Source organism: Mirounga leonina, unplaced genomic scaffold (genome assembly GCF_011800145.1).
Source record: "Mirounga leonina isolate KUSES-001 unplaced genomic scaffold, KU_Mleo_1.0 Mir_174, whole genome shotgun sequence".
Classification (NCBI taxonomy): Eukaryota; Metazoa; Chordata; class Mammalia; order Carnivora; family Phocidae; genus Mirounga; species Mirounga leonina.
Window position 1 is genome coordinate 32,316,828 of NW_023270451.1, and position 20,483 is coordinate 32,337,310.

Genomic DNA, 20,483 nt, shown 5'->3' on the forward strand with positions numbered 1-20,483 from the left:
CCTTCAAGTTGGATCCTGTAACCTTTTGACATATCCCATTTTATTATTTTCTACCACTTCTCTAGCTATGCTTTGAATATAAACTGTAGCATTCAGGTATTTTATCTGAATAAAGTTGGAAAAAAATGAAATGTTAATCTTGACACTGTTATATATAACATAATATTCACAGATCTAGACACATTTTATTATTTGGAGAGACTATCATGTTTAAGTCATTATATCAATTAAGATATTTAGTAAAAGATGGAAGTAACACACAAAACCACCTAATTCAATGTATAGTAAATAAAGCTCACTTGAAATGGTACTCCATCCACTGTAGTTCTTTTTGGACAAGTAATGTTAAAACTAAGGTTAAAACCGGCTTTAAAAAACAGTGCAAAAAGTTTGGTTAGAGATTCTCGAAAGCTGAATTCTTATGTTTAACTACTTAAAATGACAGGTCTGCCACCCTAATTTTCATAGTAATAGCAAAGAAAAACACTCTGAGATTAATTTTGCTTTTCATTATACAAGTTAATTTTCTTTTCAAAGACATGTATTATTTGTTCTAAGATATAGTTAGCTAACTACCAAGTTATATACCTTACCTATCAGCACTAACAAAAAGAATCTTTAAAAAGACTCAAAAACCTTATGATGGTCTTTGATTTTAATGTCTAGAAAGACCAACCATCACAGACACTTAAACCATCTATGCCATCTTCTAACAAACCTACAAATGCTAGACAAAAATCCAGGTGGATTCACAATCTCTACCTTTCATTCCCCACACTGCAAATCCTCCCCGCCCCCACTCATTCTACTACCCCAAATTAACAGCTTCTGATGCATTCCAATGCTCATTTCTTTACTCAGCATATTTTGTGTCATTGGCAAGATGATATGAGGTTGTAAAAGGGATTTATACTGGCAATAAATAGGTGTGAACCTGCATTTTACTTAGGTTTTCACTAATCTGTAACTGTGAGTGTATTGACTTAATAGGGGGAATGGCAAAAATGAAACCAGGATAAAGATCACCATAAACTTGAAGTCAGATGTCTGGACTCAAATTCCAACCAGCAATGTTCAATACTGTATGATGTAGCAGGCTCCTCTGAGATTCATTTTGTAGCTTTTAAAATGGATGATTTAAATATATTGTCTCCCAGATTCCTTCTAGTTCTGAAGTCTATGATGCTCTGACAAAAATTTTTGTTTGATAATTCCTCAGACAACCAATTCACTCACTGCATTTGATTTTCCTGGAGCAACTTCAGATACAGCTCCATCTTTTCTTGGAGGCTTTCTCCCCCAAAATGTAAGCCCTGGAGGCTTGAGTTATCTTTATGCAAAGTTATCTTTATAACTCAGGAGAGAATAAAGATTTTTGAGATTATTATTTTAATCAGTCACATATTCAAGCCCGTTTTGTACAGGATAATAAAAGTTTGTATTAATGAAGCTATTTCTTAAGAAGGAAGGATAGTCAGTATACCTCCCCTCCATCAGGGGCCTGTTCCCTTTACTCACTAGAGCTCTAGACCAGTCTTGAAGTAGGCAACTGTGAGAGAGATAGCATTTTCTTCACATTGAATCATCCAGAGTTCCAGGACAAGCTATAAGAAGATGGAATATATATAATATAATAGAAATTCTTTTGTTTCCACCTATGTTTCTTAGAGCATGTTATGGATTGAATTGTGTCCCCCCAAAATTCATGTGTTGACATCCTGTCCCCTAATACCGCAGAATGTGACCTTATTTGGAAATAGAGTCCTTATAGATGTAATTAGTTAAGATGTGCTCATAATGGAGTAGGGTGGGCTTAATCCAAAATGACTTATATATAAAAAAAAAGAAATTTGGACATAGACACGGGAGATCACCATGTGAAGACCAGCATTATGCTCCTAAAAGCCAAGGAACTATCAGAAACTAAAAATTTTAGAGACAGGACTAGAACAGTTCCTTCCCTAGAGTCTTCAGGGGGGACCATGGCCCTGATGACACCTTCATTTCAGACTTCTGGCCTCCAGAACTGTAAGACAACACTATTCTGTTGTTCTAAGCTACCCAGTTTGTGATACTTTGTCATGGCAGCCCTAGGAAATTAACACAAGCTGTAACACGGGGGTGTAGTATGGGGGGTGGTGGGGTGGATTTCTTTTTATATCTCTTTCAGCAAATGTATTTGTACCATCACTGGCTTATAGATTTGTTTTGCCTATGCTGCTGTTTTGGGTTACAACACCTGCCAGTATATGCATTTTTATAGGTTATGAGGCACCTGGTTTCAAATATGGGGTTTTGTCACTTTCTAGCTGTGTAATTAACCTCACTGATTTTCAGTCCCCTGAAAATAGTAACACTTGATCTAACAGAGTAATGTAAGTGAATAACAATGTAGAGACAAATACAAGAGTATATAGTGTGAAGGGTAAGATCCAGGACCTTGCAGCCAGGTTGAATGATTTCAAGTTCAACTCCTCCCTTTACTAGTTCTGTGACTGAACTATAAACTCAGTTCCATCATTTTAAAATAAGAATGATAATAGTACCTGTGTCTTAAAGTTGCCATGAAGATCAAATAAGTTAATGCATAAATAGATCTTAGAAGATTGTCTGGCACACAAAGTATTCAATAAATGATATCTAAAAGTCCCTTGTAAACTATAAAGGACCATACAAAAGTTAGATCATTGTAATTTATAGTTAATAGCACTTACACATCGATAACTCTTTCTTTTTCTTTTAAAGTAATCTCTACACCCAATGAGTGCTCGAACCCATGATCCCAAAATCAAGAGTCAGATGCTCTATGGACTGAGCCAGCCAGATGCCCCGATAATGCTGACCTTCTAGCTCAATATGCCTCTTTGCAGCAGTAGTTTGGATAGCTATGGAGATCTAAAGAGTGACAAGCACAAATGAGGGCTATTACCAAGTGGGTCAGGTTTGCCCAGTGAATCAGAAGAAACTTCAAACTACAGACTATTTCTGGTTTTCATTAGTCTGCTCATATCCTAGGGTAAAAATATTTTAGAGCCAAAATTTTTATTGAGCATCATATTAACTGCTCTAATATGTAAATGAAAAGCAAAGAATTTAAGTAGATTTCACTTGGGCATGCAGAAATGGGAATCGAATTTTTAAAAACTGCTTTTAAAAGTTTCAAATGAAATCTTTGTTTGCATATATTTGAACTGAGATACATTGTCTATATATCACTTTCATTAGTTATAGTAAATAAAAAAAATAGACACCCAATCATCTCTCACCTTGCTTTATACCTCAAGGTGAAGTTGTTTTTTGTTGTTTTGCTTTGCTTTGTTTTATCAAATAAAAGTCTACCATTACAAAACATCACTTGCTTCTTACGTGTCTTGCCTTATAGAAGGAGAAAACTAAAAACTAAAGTGTTTTACTAAAACACTTTCTTTAGTTTACTTAGAGGAAATAGAAACAATTGAGACTTTTAAAAATGTATTATATTATCACATTTATCCAATTTTATACAACTTACCCAGGAAGTATATATTTGGAAAACAGATTGTCTCAGTGCTGTGGATAAGTTATAGTCTTCAGAACTGTGGTGGGTTTGGTGTCCAGCCCACATGATATTAACCTCTGCAAAACACATAATTTGAAATGAGCCGTGAGAATAAGAACAAAGCAACTTCCATTTTCACTTATGTATGCTGCTCTTGTTAAGTGAGGAAAAAAATCTGGAGCATCTCTGAAAAACCTAGCCAATATAATTATAATTAAAATAAGCTGCTAAATGACTTTTGGAAACAGCAAGAGTATAAATTACAAACAAATAAGAAAACTGAAACATAGCAAATAAGTATGTATAGTGTATATGATATAATTAAATGCCTCCAGCAAGCTAAAATGACTTCCAAAATTTATACTTGCTAATGTATTATTATAATATGACAAATCATAAAAGCTTACTGTCAGTGTTGTAACAATACAGTCAATGGATAGTGATGATTTTTCAGTATGTGATAATATATTTATAATTAAAGAAGAATAATGTGATGGGAGAAATTGGTACATAAATTCTGGAATGAAATATTACATAAAATTCCTTCCTGATGGCTTTTTAAGAAGTCTCAAAATCTGTCTATTGGAATAAAAGGCAAAGCAGAATAATATTTGGTTCTAAGACTTAACATTTCATTTTTTAGATTTTATTTATTTATTTGACAGAGAGAGACAGCAAGAGCAGGAACACAAGCAGGGGGAGTGGGAGAGGGAGAAGCAGGCTTCCTGCCACGCAGGGAGCCCGATGCAGGGCTCTATCCCAGGACCCCAGGATCATTACCTGAGCCAAAGGCAAATACTTAACGGCTGAGCCACCCAGGTGCCCCAACATTTCATTTTTATTTACAGAAATATATTAGCTAATACATACAGCTCTTCCTGTACCTTACGCAAACACTACCATTTCTAAAATTCTCCCACATAATTGCTGTTCATCCTTACAATAAAAAAAGGAAATGTAAGTTGTTTATTTTCATCAAGTATTATGCAGATTGCCCACATACTGCCTTGCAATTCATTTACATCCCAAAGGGATAGTTGTTTGTTTTTTCTACAATATGCCACTATAATGACCTCCTAAGTAGATAGAACAAACCCACATTTTTCATTCTGTGAATATTTTTTTCTTATCAGAATTACAGAAACCACACTGTAGTCTATTCAGTTAAAAGAAAGTACGTTCTTAGCTACACTAACTATAATTACGTTCTTTGCTACAGATATAGGAGACAGAATTAACTGTGTGGTATGATCTCTGTATCCCTGGCAGTACAGATTAGAAATCAAATCTTTTAGTCTTGCATGCATGTGGCCTGAACAGTGACCCTAAGAGTGGAAATACTGGATGGGTTCTTCTTCTTTTTTTTTAAGAGAGAGTGTGGATACAGGTGCACATGAGTTGGGGGAGGGGGAAGGACAGAGGGAAAGGGAGAGAAAGACTCTTAAGTATGCTCCACATCCAGCATGGAGCCTAACTTGGGGCTTGATCTAATGACCCTGAGATCATGACCTGAACCGAAATCAGTAGTCAGGCACTTAACAAACTGAGCTACACAGGTGCCTGGTTACTGGTCTTCACAGTTGCCATATACTAGTAGTTAAAATACCTAGCACTTGGCAGAATAAAATTTGTTAGAGGATTTTATGAAAATTATGGAGATATAAATATATAAATGTATATAGATATAAAAATAAATAAATAAACTCCTTCCCCCACCAATCTGGGTGCCTTCTCTGCCATTCATTTAGGAAATGAAAAACTCTCTGGACAATCTATATAGAGAGTTACCAAACAAAATATGCAAAAGAATTTTGGTAAATAAATGATAGCTCAGGGCGCCTGGGTGACTCAGTTGGTTGAGCAACTGCCTTCGGCTCGGGTCATGATCCTGGAGTCCCTGGATCGAGTCCCACATCGGGCTCCCTGCTCAGCGGGGAGCCTGCTTCTCCCTCTGACCCTCCCCCCTCTCATGTACTCTCTCTCATTCTCGCTCTCTCAAATGAATAAATAAATCTTTAAAAAATAAATAAATAAATGATAGCTCAGATGTAAGAAGGACTTATGTGAAAATGGAAAGATTATGAACAGAATTATGAATAGAGGGCCCCATCAGAAGTCATTATTATTAAAGTTATATATTTTCAAGGGGTGGCAAGTATTTTCATAAGCCATAAGTTTATATGTAACTGAGATCCTAACTGGTTGACATTTTAATCATTCCTTATAATGACCCTATATTTTTACCCAAGCAATTAAGGAAACTGCTCTTATACAAATGGAAACTACTTGACCATAATGACCTCTAACTTCCCAGGTATAATCCTTGAAATAACCTAGAACCTTAATCTCTGGTTGATTGGCTAGTTTATACAGCTACAAATAAGAGATAAACCAAGAATCCTGTGGCACTATTGTGTCAAAGTTTATTAAGAGGTAATAAACTTGGTGAATCTCCTAAGTCTTTTAAAACTCCTTACAGAGTGAGACCCTGAAATAATCCAAACACCATTTTCTCTTTAAAACATACCCATTATTAAACATTTCAGAACCTATTACTTATAAACTTTATTACAAAAAAAAATCATTGTCCATTTTGTTGGACTTTTCAGGATTTGCTTTAAAAACTCATCATAATGTATCTATGAGTTCAGAAGGGGATGAGCTAATCAGATGAGGTCCAATTAGAGAGTAATAACATATATTTAAATTACTTCCTATAACTTCCACAGAAGCTAAATGGTGGAACAAAGAATCCACAAAGGTGGAGGTTAAAGACCTATCTCTTTAGTTGTTTTAAAAGCATTTACTTCCTATCACAAACTGTGTGTAACACAAGCCTTCGTTCAATGAAGTACAGCTGTATAAACAGGGTACAGTAACTGGATCCTACTGCCTTACCTCTGTCACTTTTCAGAACAAGGAAAAACAAGAAAAAATATAAGATTTTTTTCCCACAGTTTATGCACCTTACTTGAAGTAAATCATTCTCAAAGTGGTTATACAACTGCATTTTATAGAAAATTGTTTCAATAGTTCTTTTGTAAACAAAATGAAAAATTAATAGTGCATTTATAAATACGTTCATTTCCCCTAATATTTGAATTTAATTATCTGTTCTAAGGAATAAAAACAAATATTAAAGAGGAAAAAATGGCTTTTTAAGAATAAACGTCTTTCTATCAAAGAACTAATGTAATTATAAGTTGTAGTCTGTAACAATTTTATTTTCCTACAAGAGAATTACGGATTATATAAGCATATGGTATGTTATTATGGTTTTTCAATGATATAATTAGAAACATTTATGCTGTTTTCCAGTGTTAAAATAAAGATTTGTATAAATATATTTTACTAATACATTGACCAATCATTCAATTTGGCCAAAATTTAATGTAATATGTGTGTTTGTGCGTATGTTATATTTTTAAGTTTGTTAACTTCTTCTATTTTTTTAAATTAAAGTATGACTTACATACAGTGAAATCCATCCCTTTTTTGTACTTGGTAATATGAGTTTTTGCCAAACAAATACAGCTGTGTAATCACAATCAAGGTACAGGAAATTTTTGACCAACCCCCAAAATTCCTCATTGCACTTTGTGGTCAGGGCAAGTAGACTCTAACATGGCTCCCTGATCAGATGATGAGATTCTGGACTTTGAACTGATAATGTAATGGGATGAAACCCTTGGGATCTTGGGAGAGGTGAGGGTATTTTGAAGTAGGAGAAAAATGAATCACTGGGATCCAGAGGATTGCCTATGGAAGTAGTTTCTAAGACGGCCCCCAATGATTCCGTGCCCTTGTAGGATGTTCATCTCTTATATAATCCCTCCCCTTGATTTGGGGCTGGATTTAATAATTCCCTTCTAATGAACATAATTTTGGGCAAGGTAATGGGATATCACTTCTGACATTAGGTTATAAAAAGACAGAGGCTTATGTCTTGGGTGCTCTCTCTCATACTCTCAAATGCTCTGTCTGAGGAAAGTCAGCCACCATGTTGTGAACTGCCTTTTGGAAAAGCATATATGTCAAGGAATTAGGAGAGGCCTCAAGCTAACCAGTGAGGAACTAAGCACCTCAGCTCAAACTCCACAAGGAACTGAATCCTGCCAATAACCATGTAAGTGAATTTGGAAGCAGATCTACCTCCAGCTGATCCTTCATATAACACTGCAATGAGTAGGCAACTTAACTGCTTAACTACAACCTCTTAAAAGATCTTGAGCCAGGAACACTCAATTAAGCTGTGCCCAGATTCCAGACCCACAGAGACTGTGAGATAAGCCACCAATGTGTCAGAAAGAAGTAGGTAATACAGTAGTCAATCCCCCTTGGCCTCATTCTCCCAGTCTCTTACATCCACTGATTTGAATTCTTTCCAATAGTTTTGCCCTTTTGAGAATGTCATATAAATGAATTACATAGTATTTAGCCTTTTGAGTCTGGTTTCTTTCACTTAGCATAATGCATTATAGATTTCTCCATTTTGCTGTATTTATCAGTAGTTTATTCCTTTTTCTTGCTGAGTAGTATTCCATTTTAATGGTCACATCACACTTTTTGTTTTGTTTTTATTCATTCAGTAATTGAAGAACAGTTTAGTTGCTTCCAGTTCAGGGAAATTACCAATAAAGAACCTATAAATATTCTCATACAGTTTTTCTCTTATCATAAGTTTCATTTCACTTGGGCAAATACCTAGGAGTGAGATTACTGAGCTGTATAGCATATTTACATTTACCTTGTAAAGAAACTATCCAACCATTTTCCAAAGTGGCTGTGCCTGTTTGTACTACCACCAGGAGTGTATGAGAGTTACATCTGCTCCATATCTCTGGCAACACTTGGCATTATTAGTTTTATTTTTAATTCATTTATTTCATAGCATTCTAATAGCTATGTAATTATATCACATTGAAGTTTTAATTTTCATTGACATATGGTTAAAGACTATGGTTATCCTTCCATGTGATTATTTGCCATCTGTTGCCATCTGTATATCATCTTTGAACTCTCTATTCAAAATTGTGCCCATATTTTAGTTGAGTTGTTTTCTTATTATTGAGCTTTCGGAAATCTCATATATTCTTCATACAAGTCCTTTATTAGCTATGTGATTTGCACACATTTTCTCTTACGTTATGGCTTGACTTCATTTTTTAACAGTATCTTATGAAGAACAAAAGTTTTAATTTTGATGAAACTCAATATAAATACTTGAGAGTTTTATAAAAGACATTTTTAGCATATATAACAAAGAACAGAGGTTACTTTGGAGAAAATTTTCAGCATGATGAGAAATTTGTGTCTAGAAGCTAATGGAGTCTATGTGTGTTATACATTTAAAATGTATCTAAATAAGTCTCTTGTCTAAATAAGTGTCTTGTCACCTATGGATGCAGACAATAACCCTGTAGGTTAATCTGAGACATAAGCATAGATCTATTAGAAATTTTCACAGGTAGAGGATAGCTATTTAATCTTCATTAGTGGACAGGCCAGAAAGTCTTGGGGCATCCTTGGGGGGTGATGATGTTGTCTTCACTTATAATTTGGAAAGCCCTCAAGTTATGAAGGCAGAAATGTAACCAGCATTTTGTAAAATGTTAGTGATGCTTGGCACCAATAAAGGGGTGATAGTAACACTTTATGCAACATTTAGCATATTGTGTTGATTGTGGAACGTGAGAACTGCAAACAGTCTTGTGGAATTGCTTAGTTTAAATTTTTGATTTTATAAATAATAAAAATGAAATAGGAAGGTTGAAGGGAACAATTGTTTCATTAAAGAAGAGAAAGGATCCCCCCCTCCTTTCAGCAATGATTTACTTAATATATTCACACCCATCTTGGATTTTTTTTTTTTTTTTCTCCTTCAGAAATGGTAGTAACTGGGTCCAAGTATTTTCTGGGCCTCAGATGATAATTTCCAATAAGTAAAGGACACTCAGGAGTTCAAAATGCACTCTTAAAAGATGATGTTGGATAGGAACAATAGCCTATCCCCTTTAACAAGAAATCTAACACTATAAAACACTGACCTTTTCCATTTTTAAAATGAAAACAATTGTCACCTTGAATTTTTTTTTTTTTTAAAGATTTTATTTATTTGTTTGACAGAGAGAGACACAGCGAGAGGGAACACAAGCAGGGGGAGCGGGAAAGGGAGAAGCAGGCTTCCCGCGGAGCAGGGAGCCCGATGCGGGGGCTTGATCCCAGGACCCTGGGATCATGACCTGAGCCGAAGGCAGACGCTTAACGACTGAGCCACCCAGGCGCCCCACCTTGAATTTGAATATACGAGACATAAGTGAATCCTTTAAAAGTTTGATCTCTTCCCAATAAATAAACATGATTGATAAATGATTTCAAGAAATTTATTGAGCTAAGAAAATAGAAAGTTAGAAGCAGACTCAAGCTATTAAACTAAAGTCTAATGAAAATATAATAGCTAGTGAATAACAATGAACATGCCCTCAGTTACTTTCCTAGTCTCCACTCACTGAATTAATTACCAACATCATCAATTTTATGAACACAACTTCACCCTCTTCCTATAGCAGCAAATGAAATTGTGATGATAAAATTGATGAAAATACCAATTCATTCAATGAGACTGATATTCTTTGTAGCATTTTATTTTAATCTGTCCTTTGCCCACTTAGTACCAAAACACAAATTATTAAGTATATCCAAAAATGTCAAATCAATGAGAATAAAAGTGACAAGTTGGCTGGACCTCCACATTTTTGTTTAACATGTTTTGCATATATCTAGATGTTCAGCATCACAGAAACTGTTCATATGTAGAACGACCAAATTTTTCTCTTCTTATCTGAATGTTTGGCAACATTTAGATATTAAATAATTTCTTTAGAGAAGGTAACATGATGGCACTAAAACTCTCACAAACACTAAATAGTCACTTGAATCTTTCTAGGAATTGAAACGTTAATACTTCTTAAAAAATGTATATTCAAATGGAAGCTTTTAAATTCTATCATGTAGAGTTCTAGAATGAGAGTTCTCCATTTACATGTTTATATTCTTTTAAAATTTAAACCAAGCAAAAAAGAAGCAGATACAGCTTTTCAGTATGAAGTAAAAAAAAAAAAAAATCCATAAGAATTTACATTATTTTTCCAATCCAAACTTGTTTCTATACAATGCATAAGCAAAATATAATGTAATGCTTATTATTGAGTTATTTGAACAAAATGGTAAAATTATTTAAAATCATATTGATAAGTATGTTACCACCACCTACCACATTCACTTGCATATTTTACAAATAACAAATGTAATTTTAAAATTTTAGAATTTTGATACGTCCACATTTGTGTCAGTTGTATTCTTTTAAATCCTTTTGGGAAAGTCTAAGAATTAAGATTAAATTTAATAAGATTACATTTTAATTGTAGATTTTTAAAAATACTTATTTAGCACTAATCTATTAAATCTCTACTACGTACAAATATTTGTTTAGGTATTCTACTAGATAAAAGCACAAAATAGAAAAAAAAATATTTCAAAGAACCTGAAACCAAATAGAAATTTTTAAAAAAGATATAGAAAGGATTGACTGGTCCAGGAAAGTCTTACACACCTTAAAATAGATATAATTCTGTGTAAATTGCACATGTTCTGCATCACTTTATAGTTGAAGTTTTACAAAACCTTTTTAAAGATTATACAGGGCTTTTGTAGAATGTAAGAAGACATTACCTTCCCTCTGTTTGAGTGACTGACCACTTTCCTATCTTCTTTTATTTTCTATTCTCAAAATGCCCCAGGAAATGAGATTTCACAGTATCTCATGCAATTCAACTTTTGATCATTGCCTACTCGACTCAATGGTTAGAATTGTCATAAAAGTCCCTCCCTGTTTTTACTCGAAGATGAGCTTGAGTGATAATAGTTATAATACAAATACAAATAGTATTAACAGCAATGATTATAAGCACATAAAAGTGCTTAGCATGTACCAGGCAAAATTTAAACACTTTACATATACTAATTCATATGTTACAGCTACACTAGAAGATAGATAGGTAATTGTATGGTTTCCACTTTATAGATGAGGAAATGGAGACACAATGCGATCTAATAATTTGCCTAAGGTAAGTAATGATTGCTATTCTTATTAATTAATTATTTTTGTTATTAGTTGCAGAAACTATATTTTCTACCCCCACTGCCCCTCGGGATGAGGTAAAGAGCAGCTGTGCCTCCTCCACTCTCTCTGTTCCCCTTCAACTGCAAACAATATACAGAATATTCAGTAGAGGATGTTGGTACCCTGGGCTCTGTATGCAAAGACAAAGGAAAGATGGGAGGATCTTGGATGTCTGAATGATGGCATGGAGTAGGGTGCCCCCACTCACCCATATTTAACAAAGATGGGTGTGAGAAACAAATCTTTATTGCATTAAGTCACTGGAATTTGTTATAACTCAGTGAACTAACTCCACTACACCCTCACTAGTAACTTTTGCTCTCAATACAAATGAATGTGATGTGGTCATCACCAATGCCATTGACCTTACTACAAAGCTATGTTCTCCAGTACTCAGTTCTTCCTACAGACTCACTTCTATAGGGAAAGCATTTCATAGTATACTGAGCAAACTGGCACCTATGTTTCTAAATGCAACCTCCAACTAGCATAGCTCAACATAATATATTTGATTATCGCTAAACTTCCAAAATGACTGCTTAGAAGAGATGGCTATAGGAAATCCAGAACATATTGTGTGGCTTTTTCCTCTCTTTCCTCTGCCACCAGGAGTCATCCCTAACTTCATTCTGATGACTTGACGGTCCATTCTATTACAAGGTTATATGCAAGGTTGTCCGAAAGTAATGCTATAAATAAAACAGTTTGATTTCAATGTACCCTTTTCTTTCTCTAAGCTGCATCATCTCCATTTATATTCCTCTACTCCTTGTCGGTTTGTGTGTAGATATTGGTCAAGACTAAGTAACCACCTAGATTTCTTTCAGTTCAAATTTATATTTCCCTGGCCCTAGGCCATGGACTGAGTAATCTGTTACAGAATCCTGATTTATATCACTGCTGATGCATGGGAAGAGCTCTTCCTCACTCAGTAGAAAACATATCATTGAACTAACATATCCTTAAGTGGCATGCATACTGAAATTTCCAGAAATGTAAGAGGCCAATGAAGAGATATTTTTGGTTAAGAGAGATTCCTGTACCTTCCAACCTATGTGGAAAATTAGCCATGTCCATAAGGAAACTATCCCTATCTGAAAAAGTTGGCAGAATTAGGTAAAAATCCTTTGAAATAAAAGTTAACAGTATTACATTTCAAAATAATTACAAATTTGACAATGTTTATGTCTCATGAAAAATTACTTATCTATTGAATAAAACCAAATTCTAATGCTCAAGGGTCCTGGTTGTCAGCAGTCACTTTAATGTCATGACTTGGGTTTTGGTGAAGTTAGTGACTTTAATATGAGATTCTTAAAATTTATTTAGATTCTAAGAAAGGCACACACTTTCATAGATTAAAAGCAAGAAATTTTCCAGAGTATTTAATGACACATACTTGGCATTCATAATACCCCAACTAGCACAATCAGGGGGCAGAAATCATGGGAGAAGAGCTCTATTTATGTCAATAGAGTTAGCTAGGATTGGCAAGCTCTCTGTGACACTTCTGTGCAGCATGCTTGCCTGTGGTGAGACACAATGAACTTTGGCTGTATTATGTTTGGAACAATTATTTATATAATTTGTCTCTACAAGTCACAGAATCTAAGAACAAATGACCTCCAAAGTTTAAAAAGAGAGCAACATAAGGAAGTGAATAGGAAAGCAAAGCAACCAGGGGTTGTCAGGAAAAGACAGGAAACCAGGAAAAATGGCATGAAACCACTAGTTAGAATGTGGTTGCAATCTGTTTTCATTCTCTCTCTGATAAACCCCATGAGTAAATGTAAATTACTTTTCAACAACAAAAACCTACCAGTATCTCCTCACCAATAATAAGAGGTTTCTATTTGTCTTACTATTCACCTTTATGTTTTCAAACTAATTTTTACTGTGTCATAGCAAATGAGTACAGTTTTTATTTTAGAAAATTTTCAGTACCACTGGATATACAGGAAATACTATGGTGTCCAATGAAGGTGACAGATTGAATCCAAACTGAATGTCCCAACTGGAACAAGTCAGTTTATCCTTTGTGAATGATGCCATTCTGATATAGATGAGCACTGGCACTGGTTTTTGAGGACACAATCTATACCTGACAGATTTCCTTTTGTATATTGGAACTGCTGTTCCTCACTCTCTTATTACCACTTGTTGACACATCTTGGAACTAAATGTTGTTATTCTGATGAGTTATTTTGCCCTTTCCTCTGTCCCCTTCAAAGTACTCCTAAAATCTGAATGTATGTCTGATTTAAAAGGGAGGATGCCAAGGACTACCTTGTCCCACTGATACTGGAGAAAGAGGTTCATGTAATATTGTTAGACCTTTGGGCATTGAATGATGGGAGTGGTTATGTGGGAGCATATCCCCTACTATTCTAATGGGGTAACCTCATAGTCTACCTCTTAGATTCCCCAATCATGACCCCCTTGCTACATGACTTTCAAACCCAAATGCTATTTCTTAACTGAATTCATTGTTTTCTGCCCGTAATTCTTGTTTCTGAACTTGTAATATGACTTTTGTACCTTTGATCATTCCTTTTTCCTCCCTGCCATCACCAATGAGATTCCACTTTGGGCTTCCCGTCAATCTACTGTGTCACCTGCTTCCTTTCTTTCAGAATCCCTGCCTGCTTTCCTAGTCTGAGGCCTCAGTGCCTCAGTACAATCAGGAAATAGTCACTGTGTGACATCTGTGTATAAGATATGCTATCCTTAGATTACTCACAATCTTGTGTAAGGGTCAGCATTAATTTATGGACCAAATCCAGCCCACAACCTTCTTTGTACAGCCAACAAACTGAGAGTGGTTTTTACATATTTGAAATGATTAAAGTAAAATCAGAAGAGTAACAGTTTGTGACACAGGATTATTACATGAAAAAATATTTAGCTCCCCCTTTTTCTTGTGTACACTCCATTCTCTGGGCTTGAACAGCCTCAGCACTTTCAGGGTCCCCTATCTTTCCGGGACCTGTCAAAATATTCTTCGTCTCTCAAGGACCACTGCCTATGTCATTTTCTCGCCCTCCCGGCCACAATTATTGTACAATCTTTATTATTCCTAGGCCTCTAACATCACAAATACTCTACTATTTTGCATCCTCTTTGATTTTATAGGCTTCTTAATGAGAGAGATTAATTTGTTCATCTTTGTATTTTCTGCAGCCCCTCATTGTGTCTTTGCATAGTAGACACCAATATATTTTTTGATTAAACCCATGTTTATAAAAAATTGGCTCATTTGAATAATCACTAGACAAGTCACACTACTGTATTTGCTAAATATGTGTATTTTCATTAGTAAAATCAATACTTTTTAAAATTTCCCTTTCCCTTTACACTGATTCCTTCTCCCTAATTTCAATCATAACAAAACTTTCCACTTTGTAAAACATGATCCCTTGACCTTCCATTTCTTTAATTTGTTTTTACCTCAAACATCTTAAAAGAGCAGTTTATTTACTTCCTTACCTCCCATTTGTTCGTAAGCTCATTCTTAATATCACTTAATTCTCTCCAAAATCCTTATTGGCCTCTTGCTTGTCAAAACTAGACTTCTTTTAGGTGTCATTCTATTTGAACTTTCTGAAACATTTGATCACTGCATCTATCTTGAAAACCTCTTCCTTTGGCTTTCCTTTCCCCTTGTTTCCTGTTCTCTTTTTCTTTTTTTCAGGCCAGGTGCATTTCCCTGACCTCTTCTTCTTTACTCACCCATTTAAAGGGACTAACTCATTTTTGTTTGCTCTTCACACTCACTGTTTTTCATGGTGTGCTATTACCTAAAATTATTTCAATAACCACTTATCCAAAAGTTGATGGCTTCCAAATACTTCAGTCTACAGGTCTCTGTTGACTTCCGGGTCTGAATTCCTTTGGGGGGAATTCCATACATATTATGCTTCGAATCTACTTCATTGTCTTGTTTTCTGTCCCCTGTTGTCCTTTCCTTCTTAATGGTATCACCATCATCTTGGCAAGGAGAGAGAATAGCCTGGAAAGACCTCAAAGCAGAAGCAGATCTCAGTGCCTTTTTGTATCCTTTTGACCTCTCTTTAGATAGTTATGCAGGGCTTAGCATATAATAAGGACAAAAACCAATATTTCTGTATAAATAAAATTTTTAAATGACTTCACATAAGCTTGAGATATTTTCTTCTAATACACTGTAGCAAGCAGTCTTACAAGTTGGTTTTATTACTAATAGGAACATTCATATATATAAGAAAATATGAAGAAAAATGTTGAATGGCAAAGCTAATATAGAAGAACATTATTACTTGTGAAGGTCAGTAATAAAGTGTAAGATACTCTTTATTTAAACTTCTGACTTTTTAGAAAGATTATAGGGGAGAGCACATGAAGAAACACAAAAACTATATTTGACATAGTCAAATTCTAAAGTAATAAGATAGCTTTCATACTAAAGGACATTCTCCTCTAGTTCCTCAAAATATATTAAATATTATCATATGATGTACTGCTGCCTCTCTGGTCCTGAAGTTAGAATATCAAACTTGGAGTTCATCTACCTGTATTGCCATTTTCCAACTTCTTAACCATTTGCAGAATGTCACCACTAGAGCTACCCCACTTGCTTATAATTGCACTTACCCCATCACAGAATTAATCTCTACTTGAAGATATATATTTTTGATACACTTTTGAGGCTGGGAGAATAAGAATGTGATATATCACTTTGTCATATTTTCTTTTCAGAAGACTCAAACAATAAAAACAAAAACAAAAAAATAATATAGCTACACAAAACTCCCTGAATATTTTTAAATTGCCCAAATAGAAAACCAAAAAATGGCCAAAACACGTAAGGCTATCCATGCGGTTCTTTTGTAGTGTTACTCAACTTGTTAGTAAAATCCAAAGGAAGTCAGTCAAAGCTTCCTTGCATCCCCTTTCTCCCTCTTTTCTGTTATTCCAAATATTTGTGGTTGTACTGTGAGCTGGTCTTAATCTTACTGGTCAAATACAAAGAACCATATTTTTTATTGGAAAAAAATGCTCTTCTCTAGGAGTAGCATTGTATTTAAATATGATTTCAAATACAAGTTGTTAGAAATATTTTATAATGCCATTAGTATCAGAAACTAGTATTTTTAAAGTTACTCTGCATGCAATGAAGATGACTTAAATTGGTTAAAGGTAAAATGACATGAAGCAAAATATTATCTATGTCTACAGCTCATATTGGTCATTTCTCAGTAGAGTCTGACACCTATGAGTCCACAGTAACTTGCCTTGAACTCTGAGCTTTGCAGTGCAGTGTGAATTTGAGCAGCCACAAATCTATTGGATAACACAACAAATTAGTATAGGTCAAAACAATGATCTTAACACATTTCTCCTAGTAATTCTGTCTTTTCTGTGATCAACTTGTCTAAAACCTTGTCAAATGACCAAAAAAAAAAAAAATTCTCCTAGTGTTGCATATAATGATGTCACGTTTGATGCTGCAGACCATGTGAAACAGATTAACTGTGACCATATTAGTATTCTTTTGTAAGGCCAGCTGATGTGCACATGTAAAACATGCAACACACACTTTGAAGTGCAATTAAATGATTCTCAAACACTATACGATCAAGAATTTCAACCTCATAAATATCTACCTTATAGAGACTTCTTTTAATTTGTTTCTTGAAACAACCAATATGACAATGTAAAGTAATTTCAATGCATTTTCATCTTTGAGAAACTTCCTGGGAAAATGCTTTGGTGGATTTTTTTTTTTTTTTTTTGGTTGGATAATGCCTCGCTTGTTCTTTTTAAAGAGTTCTTATATTCATGTGTTCTCGTCTGTCTTTAGGAAAGATTGATGTCTGGTGTCACTGCTAGGAAGTGCAAACTGTTCAGCCTCACTGCAATCTATGTCCTCATCCTCTTGCTCCACAGGATACCACATACTTTGGCAGCCAACATTCAGAAGGGAAGTGCTTTAATGGCAATAAGTGATGCCAATGAAACCTTTCCCACAATACTCAAAACTTAGTGGTTGGAAGCTGAGGCACCAAATGGTAGGACTAAAGAGGATAAATGGATAAGTTAGCCTACAGGTTCTAATGCTATTTATCTAACCAATGCTGAAAGAGATCCAAAATTTCCTCTACCATAAAACTTTTCACCAAAATTTCATCTTCACGATAGCATGGTAGAATCTGGATCTGTTTAACAATGTCTTGACCTTCTTTTTCCAGACATAAGAACTTAGTGATCAATTGTGTTAATAATAACATCAGTGTGCTTTTTTAGAAGTCATTTCCACATATAACATGTTCCAGCTATACCTCCACCCCTATGGAGAGTAGAGCAATAGAAGGGAACACTTTGCAATGTAAGTAAAATGAAAGGAATTTATATAAGATGACATAAAACAGGTGTTAAAGAAACACTGAGATTCTTAGTGGGGAAAAAAAAAGTGACATCGTGGAAGCAAGACATTCAGAAGCCGTGTGATTGTGGCAAAGTCATTTAGAGTTCCCAATGTTCCCATCAATATGAGCAACTTAAGGTATTGCTTTTCATGAAGAAAAATGTGGCTACATTCATAGTATCAGGCGAAGAGAATGGGGGCTTTTCTTTTTTATAGATGGAGTTGGATTCTGATTGAGATAAAGAAGTTACTCATTTGATTGCTTTAGGTTACAAATACAGTCAAAGCCACCAAATCCAGTGAAACCAACTTATTGCATGGTGATTTGACCTATCACCTTGGTCTTATTATATCCATTCTTTAAGCGAATGACCTAATTCTTTGAACTATTCAATGAAATAAACATCCAATATTTTGCAAGTAAAACCATTAAGCATAAGATCTCAAATTTATCCTAACAACCATGAGTGATTTCTCTAGTAAGTATAAGTTGTGTTTTGGTTTTTCTTTTTTTAGTTTCTGTCTAGGTCACTGCCAAGACTTTTTCAAATGTCAGTAAAATTCTACCAGGTCTTGTATGCTGTTTTTGAATTAGGGACACCAAAAAGGAACCATTAAGAAAAAAAGAAAGAAAAGAAAAGAAAAAAAGAAAAGAAAAGAAAAAGAAAAAGAAAAGAAAAGAAAAGGAAAGGAAGGGAAAGGAAAGGAAAGGAAAGGAAAGGAAAGGAAAGGAAAGGAAAGGAACGGAAAGGAAAGGAAAAGGAAAGGAAAAGGAAGAAAAAGAAAAAAAAAGAAAAGAAAAGAGAAGAAAAAAGAAAAAGGCAGGGGAAGTAAAGAAAAAAAGAAAAAAAAAAGATTCTTGCAAGCAGTTATGAAGAGAGGTGAAGGTACTTAGGAAGAGAAGTAAAAGAACATACATTGAAGAACAAAAATGTTTAGAGGGCTAGGCTTGTTTTTAAGATTAACTTTGCTAATCTTAATAATGAGTTAATTCTTATTTTCTTCTATCTTAAAGAAGAGGAAATTGAGGAAAAACTTTTACAGATCATAACTACAAAGTGGGAGAGCCAGAATTTAAATCTAGACCTTTCTGGTCTCAGAGCCCATACTCTTTCCTGAAGTCTGAAATTGGTAAATGGCCATAGCTCTGCATGACATGGAACGTCCAGGTGAGTGATGCATAATGCCTGCTTTGAAAAGTGTGTTCTTTAGACAGAGAAGATGAAGACATTTATATGAAAAAAAAATGGAAAATAGGAAACCACTAGCACCAGATTAGTTGTGTAAACACTGCTTGTAATGGAGATCAGGGAAAGAACAATATAGCTGGGGCCAGATTAGTCAGGTTAAAACCTCAGAAAAGGCTAGGGTTGAAGCTCTGCCTAAATGCTAAAATAATAATTTCCTAGAAGACTGGTGTTTAGCATATTAAAAGAGTAATTTTCTCTATTAAAATATATATATAAACAATGCAAAATAATTGTTATAGTATGCCTTCCTTTAAAACAAATTCAAATCATGGACCTTGATATATATTTTTTACTTTTACAAAGTACTAATTGGTTTTTTAAAAAAGTGAAAAATGACAGTTTAAAATAGCATTTGACTTAAAAATTAAGTACTATTTGATTTAACAATTCATTTTATGTGCATTTTTAGGAACTATTTCTAATGCGCGAAGTGAAGTCTAAAAATTATAAGCAATTTAATAATTTTCCATTTAAGGAAGGAAAAGTGGAATTCAAATATCACTTGTTTTGAATAAAAAAGGACCCCTTAACACTGCATCACATCTTAAAAGCCCCTTTTCTCATATTTTACAACAGTTTTATGACACAGACACTTAAATGAATTTTTCCTCAACTCTTTTTCCAACTTAATTTACATAATTAGGAAGCTTAATTTTTCTTTAAAAACCTCCAGAAGTGGGATGTCTGGGTGGCTCAGTTGGTTAAGTGTTTACCTTCAACTCAGGGCATGATCCCAGGGTCCTGGGATCAAATCCCACATTGGGCTCCCTCCTCAGTGGAGACCCTGCTTCTCCCTCTGCCTGCCCCTCCCTCTGCTTGTGTTCTCTCCCTCTCTCTCTCTCCCTTTGACAAATAAGTAAATAAAATCTTAAAAAAAAAAAAACCTCCAGAAGTTTTAGTAAAATATAACCCATATTCTCTAGTGTATCAACTGAACATTTTAAATTTCTATTTCAGTTAATTAAATTTACTGAAAATATTGTTTTTTGCTCACAGTATCTGTGCTTCTGTCTTAAAATTTTCACCAAAAGTATTTATTTATTTAAATGTATTTTAACAAAACAGAAAGAAAGAAAGAAAGAAAGAAAGAAAGAAAGAAAGAAAGAAAGA

The 20,483-nt window shown here is 34.5% G+C and overlaps 1 protein-coding gene across 2 annotated transcripts in view; it reads right to left on the bottom strand.

Moving 5' to 3' along the window:
• Positions 1–20,483, bottom strand: part of AGMO (alkylglycerol monooxygenase) — a 331,856-nt gene that overhangs the window by 204,000 nt on the left and 107,373 nt on the right. For both annotated transcript variants that reach the window (XM_035020664.1, XM_035020665.1), the window contains exon 4: positions 3,512–3,615. In XM_035020664.1, coding sequence (XP_034876555.1) covers positions 3,512–3,615 — 104 coding nt within the window. The remainder of the gene's footprint in view (positions 1–3,511; positions 3,616–20,483) is intronic.